Genomic DNA, 15676 nt, shown 5'->3' on the forward strand with positions numbered 1-15676 from the left:
TTATGGCCTAAGTTGATATTGCACAAAAAGCCCCTCAATCTCCATCACAATCCGATATGGTGTAATGGTTAACATCGCCGTCTCTCACACGGCAGCTCGGGGTTCGATTCCCCGTATCGGAATCTCTTTTTAACTGTTTTTGATGCTGCTGGAGCGTTGTGGGTTGGTGTGGGTATATCAAAATTTTCGGGCGGATGTAGGGCTGGGTCGGGCTTGATTGGCCCGTCAGCCGCCGGCGCTTAGTAAGTTGCTTGCCGAGGTACACTACGTCATCTGGCATACATGCCTGCCGCGTCTGCAGTATAGGTATATATAGATCGGAGTATGTTCGGTATGCATTCACGAGGATAGGAGATGGGATTGAAGAGCGGGCTCAAGATTACTATATGTAGCAGGTCGTATCAGGCAAAGAGCTATCTGTTCTGTTGCTACGAATTCGTCCCGGGTAACTAACTTCAATGATGCCTCTTTGCAAAATGCCGAGATGGTTCAAGTTTAGGGCTTACATCGGACCAGGACCAGTTTATAAATCCATGTTTCCGAATGTTATGACCTATTCAATTTTAGTCTTCCATTCCACCCCTCGAGCCTGGTAAGTCAAGTCGCGCTCATGGTCAACTAATGGTCGAGCCGCAGGAAGCCCTAGGAGAGACTGTAGGCCCAGTGGGCGTTAGAACATGGTCCGAAGCACAAAGGTAGTCTTTAGGGGGCGAGAAATGCGGGTAGCAGGATGGGAGGTAGCTGAGATTCAACCTTGCATGTATATGGATGGTATTGATCTTGTCTCCTATATGGTTTTAGAGTGCATATTTTAAAAAGGCCTCCAAGATAAGCCTGGGGCTACTATTATCACCTATCCCGCAGAGTCATAGAGCCTTGGTATAGCTAACGCGGATTAGGCGCGAAGAGGCGTTGTCTGTGCCATAACCAGATTCGCTCAAGCTAAGTGGCTCAGAAAGTTCATCGAATGCGATTTCTTGAGGCAACGGCCTAGGGGGTTGTGTCTACGAGAATCCTGCCTGAGTATAGCGACGGGAGCGAGTTGGTCTTCTCTCCGACCTGTGGACCTGGATCGTGCCTTCCTATTTCGTCAACCGTACCGCTACCTGAGGTCCTCTTCTTGCCATCTCCCACCGTTGCCATTCCCTCTACCTGCATCATCCTCCTTCCATCAGTCTGCTTTCGTTCTCACCAGCTCATCTCGATACAATCATTCTCTTCATCGTTTGTCGTTCGTTATCCGAGCTGGGGAGTAATTCGGTCGACACTCTTCATTTGTCCGTCTACCACTTTCCTTACCACGGTCATTCCAGTCATCTTGTCAGCCAACTTCGAATCAGTCTCAGGTGAGTAGTCGTTCGATTTGGCAGTGAGGTCGTCTAACTCGTGGTTCTCCGGGTCAACGCTCGCCTGATACTGTCACTCATTCGAGATGAATATCTCTGTACCAGCAGCTTTCGAGGGCTACAATCCCGGCGAAAAATGAGTCTCTTCCAGGTCCGCAAAAGCTGGTGTCTGTGATGGATTATATCATGCATGAGAATGCATGAGAATGCAGACTGCGCAAGGAGAGCAAGGCAGCTTTTGGGGCTCCTGGAACCAAGGTCAAGATGGACAATGTTGAAGCACGCTGGAAGCTCCATTTGACCCCCGTCTTGGGTAAGGAGATTGTTGGCTCATGCATCTTGGTTAGGCCATGCTGAATCAGAAACCCAGGGATGAACTGTATTCTCCTCATATCGAGGATATCTGTTGTCCGTTAACATGGCCGAGCGACCTGGCCTTCCGACTGCCACAAAGATACTCCGCGCATGGTTTAGGGACCACCTCAACAACAGCACCCTGATGGGACCGAACGCTGATGCTTGCGTTGGGTGTCACGCTCCAGTACGCCTTGGGTTGCAGGTCCGGTGACATCGCTCGAAGCAAGCATTACAAGAAGGACGAGTGGCTCTGTTGGGGGGATGTTGAACTCCGCCTCACCAAGGTTGATCAGCATGCAGGGCTGTCTGTTCGGGACTTCGAGTGTATTATCACGCTGCGAGCCTGTAAAGGCCATAAGTACGTCAATCCCCATATCTGGTTACATCATACTGACTACATTAGGGACGACCCGGCCAAGAATCATGATATCTTCTTGAGTCCGGCATCCCAAGCCGTTTACAATATCGTGTGCCCGATCAAGTCCCTGTTGATCCTGGCGTTGAGATTCGGCATGGTGGAGGGCAACCCCAAGACCATCGAAGAACTTCTGGTCCAAGTTGCCAAGCAGGATGATCCCGTTGTCGATTGGAGCGGGCCTGATCTGCCCGTCCTGTGCAGTCTGGTCGAGCATGGAAGCCTGATGTTTAACCCTCTCAAGCCCCTTGGTGTCGACAAACACATCAGTCGGGTCAAGGTTCACCTTGTTCCAACCTCGATTCGAAAAGGTGCGTTACAGGACGTAACTCACGTCGATACAAAGCTTAGCGGTATTGATGACAATGCCGCTGGTCTCTTGGCTGGTCATGGACGCCATTCCGTGAACAAGGGCCTTATCCGAGAGACATATGTTGGCGACACGGAACAGGATCTGTTCAATCCTAGGCTAGAGTCTGGTTTCGTCAGTCGTCGTCTCCCTCGTTTCCGTCTGTGCCTTTTGATCATATTGGCACACCAGGCTATGGCAGGCTCAATACTGCGATGATCACCAAGGAGAAAGCGGATGAGATCAGCGATGAGGATATGGAGAGGCGAAACGCGTTCATCGATATTGCTACTACTCTAAAGATGAAATAGGAACCATTGTTCTTGTCTTACAAATTTCCCTTGCTTATCGCCTAGATAATAGTTCCTTATGACGGGTATCCAGCGTACGGAGGTGGAGCGTTGTGTTGATTATTGACCTGCATTGGCGCTCCTATGAATGGCTGGAAACCATAGCAGCAGTCCTTCTCATAGCCTCCGGGTCCGGGCCAGACAGATCGTGTTGCAGCCGGGAAGTTTCTCAAGCCGTCGGCATTCTCAACGGTCCTGACTGTCTTGCTGATATGACGAACATGGTTTTGCCTTCGCTGATTATGCCGAATTCATTGGTGTTGACAACTTGGTTAGAGCCCCCGAGATTATCGTTGAGATCAAGGCCGATGTTAATAAACGCTCAGCGAGGATATTCATGTTGCGGACGCGATATGACTACGCCTACTTTCAACAGCGCCAGAGGCAGCATCTCTGAAAGTAGCTTCTGGGCCAATATTTGGATCGCTAACAGCCGTGACACATCCAAAAGAGGCCTTCTAAATGCTATCTCTGATAATATAAAGAGTAGGACATCTCGAGTTAGGGCGCATTGCAGCCTTTGGGTTAGTGGTGGGCCTCGCTGGTGGAGACTGTAACCGGCTGTTTCTTTGAAAGTTCCACTTCAAAGAGGTTTCCAGTGACGTGTCTGGGGTTGTTGAGGGAAGGAATGGTGATTGTAGGATTGAGGTTGTCGCCTTTGATAGTGGGTAGATCGTTGGCTGTAGAGGGAGCAATGCCCAGGTGGATCTTATTCGCTTCCGGGGTTGAGATGACCGCAGCTCTGGTGTTTCGGACCCGGTCAGTGGCTAGATAATATACAGGTTACTTATGTTACTTTATCAGTATGGGGCAGAATGTAGATTAACTGTTATTTCTAGCAAGAATTTCTTGCAGGAAGTGGTGTACGGCTTCTTCGTTGGCATGATGGAGAGCTGTGATTTGCGGCGCAGTTGGTGGTAAAATCTAACTGGATTATGCGGCGGCTAGAAAAAAAAATAGTGGCAGAAGAAGAGCAGCATGTCTTTGGGGAAGTTTTTATGAGGGTAGAAGTGTATGTCCTTGAATCAGGCAATCCAGCTGCCGCCAGGAATTGGTAGCGATCTGTGGGTCAATCCATCGACTATGTTACCCGAATGTGTGCTATATAACTATACTAGATATCAGGAGGGAGTAGGATAACAACACGTCTATTCTACTTCCACATCGCAGCTCGGGCTTCGATTCACCTATGTCAAAATCCTGTTTTGGTTTGTTTTTGAGCGTGTCTCCCCTGCTCCTGCAGGCCAAACAAGAGTCGCGAACATCTCGTCCTCTGCTACCGAAGCCCCCCTATGCAGCCGCTGAGGCCATTATATTCCCGAGATAATGCAATCCAAGATCAGACCAAATCAAGCAAGTCTATCATGCTCGACCTTCCCCCCCGCAGCCCCATGCAGCCTCCGATCCCGCCAGATACTCCACAGACAAACACAGATCCCACCAACCCCCGAGAAAAACGTCATGTAGTACGCAACCTGATAGCAAGCGAGCCCATCCGGACACTCCCGATCCCCATTCTCATCTACAGTCGAGCGGTGGTCGAAAATACTCCCGTAAAGCAAATTGAAGACGTTCCCGCTGAATACTGGCGCGAGGGTCATCGTGCCAAAATTCTGAGACAGACCGTTGATTCCGAACGTGTGTGCCGTGATGGATGGGAACACGCCGAAGAGGAAGCCGTAGGCGATGCCTGTAAAGGCGGAGACGATGACAAGCTGGTGCGGGTTTGAGATTGAGGCGCCGCCGAGTTGCGTGAGCGTGAAGACTAGTGCGGAGATGAAGAGGCACCAGAAGCGGGACATGGAGAATTTCTTAACGAGGATGTCGGAGCCGATTCCTGGGGGTGTTAGGTTGACTGTATTTGGAAAGGCGCGGTATACTCACCACTCGAGAGTCGGCCTGCGAAGTTGCCGAATGAGAGGATGGAAACGTGCATGACTTGCCGCTGTTGGATGAATTTCGGGGTTGCGCTGTCGTCGTAGTATTCCCAGAGTGCTTTGGCCTGTGGAGGGTTAGCAAATGCAAAGTGGGCGTTGGGGTCGTTCTTACGCTATTTCCGATGTTGCTATCAATCGTTAGTAACATTATAGGAGCATAAGAGGGTTATGGGGCCAACATACTTGATAGTCATCAACCCAATTCCCGAAAGCAGCGCCATGGTCAAGAACAGCTGCCAAAACTCGACCTTCCGAAGCATCGCCAAGCCCCTAATGTCTGGCTGATGTGAGTTGAGAGCAACATCGGACAACCCATCGTCATCCTCCTCCGCGGCGCGCTCGTGAAAGTGCTCCTCGGACGTCCTCGACGGCGTCTTGGAAACCAACGACGACAGCTCATCAAAATTGACATCGGCATGAGGTTGCGATTGTGATGCGGTAGAGTGGTTTCTGGAGTGGACCGCGGACTGGGAAAAGATGGTAGTGGAGGTATGCATACCTGCTTCATCGTGGTCTCCGTAGTCGGATCGGAGGTCTGTAGATCGTGGCCGCCGTAGTTGGCGGGATTCGAATGAGCGGCGGGGGGATACTGAGAAGTAGGGCACCTTCGGGGCGGGTGCCATGAGTCGCATGAAGGGGAAGGCCAGTAGATTGATAAGAGATGTTCCAATAGCTAGCAAGAGCAGAAATTTGCCAGTGTTGCTGTGAAAGAAGATAGCTGATGTGGTCGACCAGAAGAAGGCGCTCAAGCCAAAGGCAGCAAGGGGAAATGCTGTTGCAGTCCCGCGATGCTCAGGGAAGTTTGTCGCCGCTAAAAGTCAATGTCAGCATGTATCCAATATAGACATTCCAGACACGCACCTGTCTTGATGGAAGCCCCAAAAGCCGAGCAACTCCCGAAACCCGTCAGGAACGAAAAGACAGAGAGGAAGAAGACGCCCATAGATCCCTGGCCACCGTTATAAGCTGTAGATTGTCAGCACGCTCATTCTCATGGAGAACCCATCTTGCTGGATCATACCAAGGTGCAGCGGGAAATACCCCAACCCAAGGGATACAGCCCCAATCAGAGTAGTAAGTCGTGGCCCCCGATTGTCCGTCAACAGACCCATGGGAATGCCACATGCATACATTCCCAGATTGCCTGCGGCACCCTAGACAAAATATCAACATGTGTAACCTTCTGCATGAGCGGGGTGCCGCTTACTATGAGGTTGCTCTGGGTCGAGGAGAGCTTCATCTTTTGCGCAAACTGGGGCGCCCATGCGGAGTACGCATACTATACGCGACTTTCAGTATCTCACACCCCCAGTGTTTGAATATCGTCTAGGATTCATACATTGGTACCGCATGCAAGAGCCACCAGCGTCGCCGCTACTACGGAGACAATGCGCTTCCTGTGATCCGATCTCGTCGTCATCTCGTCGGTCGGGCTACCTCTTCCCGGATTCTAACTGTTTTCTAATAAATCATAGAGATGCGCAGATGATATGCGCAGGTCGAAGCTCCCCCGCAGCGGTTGAGGAGTAGTAAAGAGTGACGCGTGGAGATGAAATGGCAGCCGTTATCGGGAGTGAACAAGCACGCAATAGCGATCAACGTTGGTGCAGGATAGGGACGGACATGGGTTAGATTGAGTGGCTATTGATGGGAAATAGGGACAAAGTAATTGAATAAAGGAAGAGCACAAAGAAAAACTCAGAAACGACCGACAGATGCAGGATGATAAGGAAAGGCAAAGTGGCCGCAGGCTGGCCGATAAAGGTTCCAGGAGCGTGACGACGACGATCAGCTCCCCCCAGCTCTGAAAGTGAAACGCTAAGGAGAAATTCCGGGTATCGGCTCTCCTCGTAGGGCGGTGCTCATGGCCCAGTCTGGTCCGGGTTCAGGTCACGCAAACACCTCACCTGCCTTGGTTCGAGCTGGTGATTCGGCCATGGATCAAGGATACCACTACAGGGCATGCGAGAATTTGTGTCAGAAAATGAGTCTCCTGCCTAGAGTTCGCAGCATACTTGAGTTCTTATCTTGGGCTCTTGGCAGCCGAAAGCTTGTGCCACGTCAAATGCTATACGGCCACGGCCTCCCCTCTATGCACCGTTTGAACATGTAAGATGTAGACCCATATCAGATCGCTTGTTATGGTTGCGGCAACGATTAAGCTTAAACCATTGAGGAAGGCACGAACGTCACCATGACTCCCTCCCGTACCACAAAAACAAAAATCGTCTCTTTCTGATACTTCATACAACGACCGCGAAAAAAAGCACCACCCAAACGAGGTCAAAAAGTGATTCCGATACGGGGAATCGAACCCCGAGCTGCCGTGCGCTTACTCAGCTATGAGAGACGGCGATGTTAACCATTACACCATATCGGATAAGTTGTTGAAGATTGGGAAGACTTTTAACACTATATTCAAACATAAAATGTATGTGCTGTCCCTAGACAAGAGGTATGGGCCTGCATCGTATTACAGTAAGAAAGGGTTCAAGGTCAGCTATTGAGTTCCCCATACCGGACGATCTATGTTAGAGCGTTGCAGTTTTTAGGGCAGCACCAGTGGGATATAAAAAAGGTATCACAGCTGCTATAAAGTCGATGCAACGTCTATATATTTTAATCCAAGCTTGGATTCCCGTTCCTTCCACTTAGAACTGTGTTAACATCTCGCATATGGCTCTTTATCTACTAACCTAGACGAATGGGCTGTGGCCAGATGGTGGCATCTTTGGCTAATCACGTACTGTGAGCGTGTTCGCAAGGTGAAATTAAACCTATAGGTCAATGCTTTTCACATAAGAGTATATATATACCGCCTATCTCCCGCTTTAAGAATACGTGGAAATCTCTCGGGCCCCTCAATATGCTCTAGATGGCCAGCACCCATCTCCACCAGCTTACTGATAATCGGCCCATATTGCACCTCCGTTGCCCGACGGTAAAGACATATGAGAAGACGAGGATCGCCTTGAATATCCATACCGGCGTCGATAAGTAGACAGAATTCCGCGAACTTCTCGGGGCGGAACAGCCTGCGTAGTATACGTTAGTCTATATCCAGTCTCATGCTATGCTGTATAAGCAACTTGATGATCTCGTAACTATCCTCACGCCCTATAGCCTTCTGCAAGGGCGCCTGAGCATTCAGTCTTTGCATTCCGCACACTTCCTGTCGTCTCCCACGGGAAAATGATGAGCTGGGGCTAGCGCCGCTTTCAAGGAGGAGTCGAATCGTGCTCAAGGGTGCACCGCGCCATATTGCTGCACAGAGGGGGGTATGGCTGTGAACCGGTAACTGGGAATCAACCTCAATACCACGTTGAAGAAGCACTTTGACGCGGTCTTCATCACCCCTTGTAGCAGCATAAAGCATCATAAAATGCCTTTCGGTCTTCATAGTGTGCTCGAGACGCGGCCGCTTTGTGTCAAGAAGCGCCAGAAGATAATCCTCAATTTCGTGATGACCCTGCGATGCAGCATGGCAATAGCACGGCGCCCGTCCATATCAATGGAGAGTATATTTGCCCCGCGCCTGACAAGAGCTCGGACCGTGGCTAGATGACCGCCGCGCGCTGCTAAGGAAAGCGGGCTTCGGCCATCAGTATCCTTGAAGTTGACATCCGTTCCATGATCGAGGAGCTTGAGAACGATCCCCGTGTGCCCGTTTTCGGCGGCGGAAGATATGGGATGAGGCTGGAAGGAAGATTCGGATCTTTCGTCCGCCTTCCGGAGATGCTTCGCATACTGCCAAGGGGATGTGCAGGACCAGTAGTGCGATTTCCAACGCACATTGACTCCACGCTTCAGAAGCCTCTCTACAACTGCTTCAGAGCCATCGCTTGCTGCGGAGCATAGGGCAGCTTTGCTCCCTAGCTTCTGATATAATGAGATGAGGTAGTCGAGGAGTGTGCAGTGGAGTCGAGGATGGCTTCGTACGAGAGAATACACGTCTTTGGGACCTAGCTCGGTGGCGATCAGGAAAACGACCTCGCTCGGAAAGAATAGGATGGATATCTCGCCAGAGCTGGCGGGTCGCATTATCACGGGTGCATTTAGCCCACAGCTGACTTCGTTCGCGCAGCTTCAGAGGGCGAACTGCCGTGTAGCTTCGGATATGGCGAGAAGAACTCGTTGTCGACTGCGGCGTAGGCGTCTGAGAGAAGGCCCCAGACGACGAGGGACTCGAACAAGCAGACTCCCCTGGCCGAAACCCCCCGCAGCACTCTCGTCGAACTAGATCTGTCTCCCCATGATCCATACGCCGTCAATCGAGAAAATAGGGTAACTCGGTAACACAAAAACAAACTTCCCTCCCGGCAGAACTTAACTTTATCCGTGGTCGAATCGTCACTCTTACGTCCACGAACCAATCAAACTGAAACTCTATCCGGACCGCACCACCGGCAGAACCGCCTCAGCGCCTCACCGCCCCAAGCCCTATTCCGTTCGCATATCTACGGGGCACCCATAATCCCACTTTTAACCGTCAAAAACAGCTCAAAAAGAAATTCCGATACGGGGAATCGAACCCCGAGCTGCCGTGCGCTTATAAAGCTATGAGAGACGGCGATGTTAACCATTACACCATATCGGAGAAGTTGTTGATAGTTGTGGGTTTCTTTAACACTATGTACAGCAAATTTTCTTGTATAGTGCTTGGAACTGAGATATATGGGCAAGGAACACGTTAAGCAAGCGTCTCAGGATCAGCTTGAGACCTATGAAACCATTTTTCTCGGGGTGACGGTATTATTTTGCAGCTTATATAGCAATCGTTCTTGGAACCGATGGATGCTGTTTCCACGCCGAAGTAACGACCCTTGGGCGCCGAGGACCCAGAAATATATACATCTGCATGTCTAACTGCTTGGTATGAACGTGGGGAACCCTTTGAAATCCGACAATGCCACGAAAATGCAGTTTAGCATAGGTGAAGACTCCAACGACCCGCTAATCAGGGTAACGTGAATTCCGACCTCGGTCGACGAAAACCAACAGGGCCGGAGGAAGATAAGCGGGCTTACTGTACTACGTACCATCGTGCTCCTGCAAGGCAATTGAACAAGGCGTCCATCAACCGTTTTCGTGATAAAATAGTAGAGTGGCCGAATAGAGTAGCTAAAGTGGTTTTATAATAACAAGTGCGAAGAGAAATAGACGGATTAAAGGACATAGTCAAGAGGAACTTGGAACAAGAAAGGCAGGTTGGTGGTTATCTGGTGGCTGGGGTTTAACGATGCTGGGTGGCGGGCGTCCTACCCTACCCCAAGCCAGCGCATCACATCGCACATCATCGTCTCCAACGGGAGATAAGAAAGTTGGGGTCATACCAGAGATAAGCAGATCCGGGTTCATATCTGGATCTGGCAAGGACACGCATCGTATCACGCAGACTTTTCAGGTGCAGCCGATGCTGCTTTTCCTGTCGGGTGAAAGAGACAACAAAAAGAGGTAAATAAGACATCAATTGCAGAAATTATAAACACAATCATTGAACAGAGTCACTCCTCCTCTAGGTCCATCTTCAGTGTTTTTTTCGGTGGTATCAGTTAGGGGTATTTTTTTTGCACACTGGCAGTAGCTGCCCTTTCATGTCGAGAGATTAAGAAGGATCTATGGCAAACAGAGTCGTTGAACGCAAATTAACGGAGATGAGACGAGGACTGCGGTAGAAAGAACATTCGTCCGGATATATAACTAGCCAAGGACAAGACTCGCGAAGGGTATCAAAAGCGCTTGAAGGAGCAGACGGCTCGTGCAGATTGCAACGAGCCCCGACCTCAGGTCCTGCAAGCCCAGGCGCTAAATGCTCTTGGGCGGTTTGGCTGGTGAATGAGAAGGTTGCTCTACCACATCAGAAAGCCTCATCCGCTTTGCGAGCGGTTCGAGAGGGTTGTCTTGGGAGGGGTTTCCGCTGTTGACTGAGTCGGAGACCTGTCGCTCCAACTCGGATATGCGGCGCTTCAGATCATCTTCTCGTCGCTGAGCCTCGTCGAGCGACCGCCGCAGGCGCACCTCGGAATCGCGAACAATCATCTCCGACCGACGCGCCGTCGCATCGCTCTGCTCAAGCTCGGCGACACGCCCTCTGAAGAGACCATTGATAAGCTCTAGTTCGCTGACACGAGTCTTCAGGGATGTGTTCGCTGCCAGGAGATCTTCATATGTCTGCGGAGTATCATGATGGCGGTCTGCTGGGGCAGATATCGACGTAGGAGAAGGCTGGCGTAGCTGAGCGGAAGGAACGGAGCTCGCGGCAGGGAGAGCATGGTTTTCAAGTGTCACACTGTCGAACAAGTGCTGTGGCGCAATGTTAGAGTTATGAAGCGACTGCGCGTGAGATTGGTGCATGGGTGGAAGGTTCGGGGTTTCAATTCGGAGTACTGGAGAGTTGGAGCGATCAGAATGGCCTGGCGACATCTTGCGCGACGCGCGACGATATTGCGATCCGAGGGGAGGCGTGCCCGCTTCTGACCTCGCAGAGGACAGTCCATTTCCGTCGGCTGCGCTACCGGACTATATAAGACAAATTGGTGATTAGCGACCGTCACTCGAAGCTCAAGCACCCGGGGCAAGAGCCGAGAAACTCGTAAAAAAATCTTGAATGGAGAGCACTCACTTTGCGCTTCGGACCCTGACCAGCAGTCTTAACTCGATTGCGGCTTTTGATCACATCTGTTTTGAGGCTTATCGGACGCGGCCTACCGTGAAGCTTCAGGAACAGACCGCAGGCGTTACAAAGGACGGAGCCAAGTTCGTCCCTACGCCATAAGGGAGTCTTGGATGTGCCACAATTCTGACATATGGGCTGTAATTGAGGACGTTTCTGATCAGCCAGTGTACTTGCCATAGTTTGACTGAGTGTAAAGACAAGGCAAAGGAATAAGGAGGAGGGAAGAGGAGATGAGGGGGCTGCGTTGGGGGAGAGTGCTGATAGTGGACGAAGGAAGATTGCAGGGTTGATAAGATTGGGGGAGAGATTATTGATGGGTTGCGATGATAAGGCCGCGCAGTGGTGCGGCGCCAAGACCGCTGATAACAGATCGGGTGAAAAAATATAACCGTCACGAAAAAGCAAAGTTACACCGGAAAAAATGCAAAATAGGACTGTTGAATTATACAGAATGAACAGAACGAGTAGACTCACAGGATTATTGCCTTGTCCTCCAGTAGTAGCAGCGGGTGACGATGTCGCGTAGGTCATATTGGCCATACCTATATGCGCATCGCTGCTCGAAGTTCTAATCGATAAACCCGTTAGCTTGTGATCTCGAAGAATGGCGAGAGTACGCAGGCAAGGATTGAAGAGTAGGAGCCGGCTCCGTAAACTTCGAGTCCAGAATGCCGATTCACGTTGACCACAGCCCGAAGTACAACTATCAGATCTAGAATGATTGTACGCACCGAAGATTCGAAGTCGGCGCAGACGCGACTGAGGCTAACACAGATAAGCCCGGGAGAGATGGACCAAGAGAGCTCGCGAACGCGCTTTCAGCACCCTCAGGACTTTTCTCAAGCGAACTCGATGCAAGCTCCGGGAGGTTTCCAGAATACTGCGACGATGCAGACGAGGATCCCTGCGCTGTATCCGTAGCAGACTGGCTCTCGACGGAGGAAGAGGTGTTATAAGGGTCGTTCGGCTGGGAGTTCGACGGGGAAGGAGGACGAAGAGCCGGGTCGATGGGCGACGCCCGGAATAGAAGCGAAGCCACGATGGAGGTCGTGGCGTGTAACTTGCTAAAGTCGGCCTTGCTTAACCGATTCGAGGACGGTGTGAGTCAATTGACGCTTTTCTCAATATGCTGCATGAGACGAGGGGGAAGGAAGGTCTCGGTTTGTTGCGAGGGGGACCAGCCACATAAAGGGAAGGGCGGGAATGTCCTCTAAATTTCGTTCACCGAACGGAATTTGACGAATGTTAGACAGTGATGCGCCCGAGAAATAGATTGAGGGAAGCAATTGAAGGAAGAAGGCAGGCTGTTTGCGTTCTGGTGGAAGTTTGGTAGGATAAGGAGCGAAAGATTTGGAGGTCGATAACTAGGAGATAGGAAAAGAGCCAGGAAGTCAGATCCCTTAAACAGCTTCAATCTAACTGTGCAGAAGTCAAGCAAAACTAGAATCAATGAAGCCTTTCTCTTCCGTGTAGGAAGCAGAAATGACAGAAGTTGATATAAGCAAGATTAAACGATATCGGCGGAGCAGATGGGGTCAGAGAAAGGGTGACTGATATCGGACTCTGCTATCGCGCTGGGGACGATACTATCGCCGATTATTGATCTCCATCTGTGGCACTTTTCTTGGCCACTTTCTCAACCCTTGTCTACCAATTCCCTACCATTGCTACAGTCTAATTGTCTGCTTCATCTACCTAGGAGTGCAGTCTTTTAACCTAGCTGTGAAGCCTGCTATCTCATGCTTCACCATCCAACTAGTATCTGCTCTGTGGTTATGGGTCGAATAACTGACACACAACCTATATCTATGGCTGCACTAACTATTACGGACAAACTAGTGTGCCTTGCATATTCACACGTATCCCATCTTAAAGATACTTGATTATAACTGCTTCGGTGGAGGCTAGAAGGATAGTCAAGACCCCTATCAGACAACATATTTTATAGTGCTTGGACCCAGTTTATTGCACTTGCCTTGATTTTATGGCACCAATGGCAAAGAGCCTGAACCTAGACCATAGTTTTCTAGATCAAGCATCACCGTCCTGCTGCCATGTTGACATTCGGTATCATGCTAGATGTTGGCACATATGAGATGCAAACGAGTCTACTCCGTACGGTCTGTACCAGAAATGCTTTCCCCAGCGGCCTTGGAAACTCCCACGGCACTCTAGTATCAGTCACGCCCGGCGTTGTATTTACCTCCACCGCATCTAGACGCTGGCTTTATACCCCCACAATCAATTACCCCGCATCTCGAAGGGCTTAACGACTCCCAATAAGCCCCGGCGGAACGCCGAGGACGAGAGTACAAAAGCCCGGGCGGTGCCCTATTAGGTTATGCCAACGTAGTGGACTCAAGTACACCAGGATCGTCGACAATAGAGGAACAAACGTTCGTCGACACCATCCCAAGTCGATATAGGCCTCAATAGACTGACTCGTCATGAGGTTCACAATGGCCAAGCTGACGGTTTGCAGTGTCGAGTATTGGGAATATACAACTTTTTTTGGCTTCGGTGACCGAGCCTGGGTTGATATTTAGCTATGAAATCTCGATTCGAACGGTTCTATCTAGCGCAATGCTGCAGCCATGATAACATTCCTGGGACTAGCAGAAACCAGTAGGTGGTGCACTAGGGACGGATAGATATTCTCTTCCTCAATCACATGTAGAGCTTTATAGCTTGGTGAATTGCTTGTTAAATCACCAGCCTCAGCTCATCCTGGTAGCACCCCTCGCCCCCCACTTGGCGGAGGCCGAGGCAGCACCGTGGCAGGAAGATACTGTTGTTAATGGCTCAGCAATCCAACACGGTCTTTGAGGAAGCAACCTCCTCGTAGTTGGTACGGAAGAGCTCATCTAAGCTGGTGCTCTCGACAAAATATTAATACGGACGAGGCTGTCAAGGCAAGCACATGCTTGGTGTAGACGGAGGTCACTCATGGGTGTTCCAGCAGCTGGGGCTTTCTATCGAGGGTAAATCCACAGGTTACGTTTGGGGTGTGTTGAGCGTGTACCTATCACGGATTTTTCAGACATTCGTATGGCATGTGCGATTCGCTCCGCTGACTCGGGTGCGGTGGTCACTCAAGATCTTGTTGCCCTTGGTTACAAGTTCTCTCGACTACTTAAGATGCCCTGCCTATGCCATCATGAACGAAGAGGTAGTCCGTATGGACATCTTCATAGAGATTTTCGGAAAAGGCAACCTCTTTGTCAGCGATATTGCGACGCATTAACTCGCTGTTTTGGGAAGGGTACTCGCTGACTCAAACAGCTATCGATATTGCCCAGGTGCAAGTGTCGCGACAGATACAGGGTCGAGTACCGCAGTAAATGCATATGGGCTTGTACCATTTAACTTAGGGAAGGAGATCCCCAGCGTCAAAGATTTGAGCCAAACAGATGCATATCCCTGACATCTCCAGGAGAGACTGGCTAGAACTGGCCACCAGTGCATCATAGTGTTCGCCGGTGATGTGATCAAATAATTGTAGAAGGAAAGGACCGAGCAACACGGGGCCGCTGTTGGTAGCAAGGCAGCATTCTTGCAGCACTATACCCGGTTGGTGCACGTTAGGACTCGGTCCTCGAGGTTCAGACGGTGCATGTCGCACCACGCCATGAGGTTGATATCTCCGATTTGCCTGAAATGTTCCGTCCGTACCTTGAAGGGCCATGGTATGTTGTCTGAAGCCTTCCGAGTCGATAAAGCGAAGGGATGCCTCGCAGTGCTACAACCAGATCAGTATGTTTCGTACGTGGGACCCGTGGAAAGCTATAACGCAGTTGATCGTTTCTTCCCTAGCCTCAGGAATGCCCAGGCTGCTGTATGATAGACAATTGTTTCTCTGATGCAAAGATCAATGACGTCCATGCTCTTGCTGGGTGTATACAATGTAAGCTGGGAACGGGGCAAGAGCTGAAGGCGACACTTGGCACAGATGTACGGAGTACCAGAGACCAAGTGAGACTGGATATGCCGGCCCCAAAAAGACGCTCCAGTGAAGATCTTCAGGGGCGTCCAGGGAACAAAGGTGGTATTTTCCAAGGGACCAAGCCCCTTAAGGGAGGATGAAGCTCAGGTGGAGCTGGATGGCAGATTGATATTTGTGGCGGTGCGGGATGGAAGCTGTGTAATCCCGTGACGGTATTGATGCATGAGCCACTCATGGCGGGCATAATGATCGCCGCCTGGGTATTATACAGTATGGTACGACCATAATCTCCCGTGCCCACTT

The 15676-nt window shown here is 50.5% G+C and overlaps 5 protein-coding genes and 3 non-coding genes across 8 annotated transcripts; 3 read left to right on the forward strand and 5 right to left on the reverse strand.

The window, feature by feature from the left end:
• The first annotated feature begins 50 nt into the window (after positions 1–50).
• Positions 51–122, forward strand: BJY04DRAFT_t113. The gene has a single exon. It is a non-coding gene; the product is annotated as a tRNA-Glu (tRNA).
• A 2982-nt stretch (positions 123–3104) lies between these two features.
• BJY04DRAFT_194211 (uncharacterized protein) lies at positions 3105–3611 on the forward strand. The gene has a single exon (XM_073712032.1). It carries the CDS (start codon positions 3126–3128, stop codon positions 3372–3374), a length of 249 nt encoding a protein of 82 aa, XP_073568904.1. The 5' UTR covers positions 3105–3125; the 3' UTR covers positions 3375–3611.
• Positions 3612–4166: 555 nt separating this feature from the next.
• On the reverse strand, positions 4167–6174 carry BJY04DRAFT_220457 (putative MFS transporter; the record flags this gene model as incomplete). The annotated part of the gene is made up of 8 exons (XM_073716880.1): positions 4167–4654; positions 4702–4819; positions 4867–4882; positions 4938–5565; positions 5616–5720; positions 5776–5908; positions 5962–6033; positions 6094–6174. The coding sequence occupies 8 exons, from the start codon at positions 6172–6174 to the stop codon at positions 4167–4169; spliced, it is 1641 nt and encodes a 546-aa protein (XP_073568905.1).
• An 874-nt stretch (positions 6175–7048) lies between these two features.
• BJY04DRAFT_t115 lies at positions 7049–7134 on the reverse strand. Its single transcript has one exon. It is a non-coding gene; the product is annotated as a tRNA-Glu (tRNA).
• Positions 7135–7752: 618 nt separating this feature from the next.
• BJY04DRAFT_102219 (ankyrin repeat domain-containing protein) lies at positions 7753–9086 on the reverse strand. The gene is made up of 2 exons (XM_073707949.1): positions 7844–9086; positions 7753–7789 (listed from the first exon to the last, which is right to left on the reverse strand). Exon 1 carries the CDS (start codon positions 8793–8795, stop codon positions 8151–8153), a length of 645 nt encoding a protein of 214 aa, XP_073568906.1. The 5' UTR covers positions 8796–9086; the 3' UTR covers positions 7753–7789; positions 7844–8150.
• A 179-nt stretch (positions 9087–9265) lies between these two features.
• On the reverse strand, positions 9266–9351 carry BJY04DRAFT_t114. The gene has a single exon. It is a non-coding gene; the product is annotated as a tRNA-Glu (tRNA).
• A 1208-nt stretch (positions 9352–10559) lies between these two features.
• On the reverse strand, positions 10560–13040 carry BJY04DRAFT_208841 (putative GATA transcription factor (AreB); the record flags this gene model as incomplete). Its single annotated transcript, XM_073714046.1, has 5 exons — positions 10560–11273; positions 11377–11565; positions 11905–11998; positions 12162–12494; positions 13018–13040. 5 exons carry the CDS (start codon positions 13038–13040, stop codon positions 10560–10562), a joined length of 1353 nt encoding a protein of 450 aa, XP_073568907.1.
• A 336-nt stretch (positions 13041–13376) lies between these two features.
• Positions 13377–15500, forward strand: BJY04DRAFT_194226 (uncharacterized protein). Its single transcript, XM_073712033.1, has one exon. The coding sequence runs from the start codon at positions 14351–14353 to the stop codon at positions 14672–14674; it is 324 nt and encodes a 107-aa protein (XP_073568908.1). The 5' UTR covers positions 13377–14350; the 3' UTR covers positions 14675–15500.
• The last annotated feature ends 176 nt before the right edge of the window (positions 15501–15676 follow it).

The sequence above is a fragment of the Aspergillus karnatakaensis genome (genome assembly GCF_047715665.1).
Source record: "Aspergillus karnatakaensis strain CBS 102800 unplaced genomic scaffold BJY04scaffold_40, whole genome shotgun sequence".
NCBI classification, from domain to species: Eukaryota; Fungi; Ascomycota; class Eurotiomycetes; order Eurotiales; family Aspergillaceae; genus Aspergillus; species Aspergillus karnatakaensis.

What these genes read in the sequence shown, in the direction of transcription:
- BJY04DRAFT_194226 (XM_073712033.1), top strand. Translation starts at nt 14,351, where the DNA reads ATGCTTGGTGTAGACGGAGGTCACTCATGGGTGTTCCAGCAGCTGGGG.
- BJY04DRAFT_102219 (XM_073707949.1), bottom strand. Translation starts at nt 8,795, where the DNA reads ATGCGACCCGCCAGCTCTGGCGAGATATCCATCCTATTCTTTCCGAGC.
- BJY04DRAFT_194211 (XM_073712032.1), top strand. Translation starts at nt 3,126, where the DNA reads ATGTTAATAAACGCTCAGCGAGGATATTCATGTTGCGGACGCGATATG.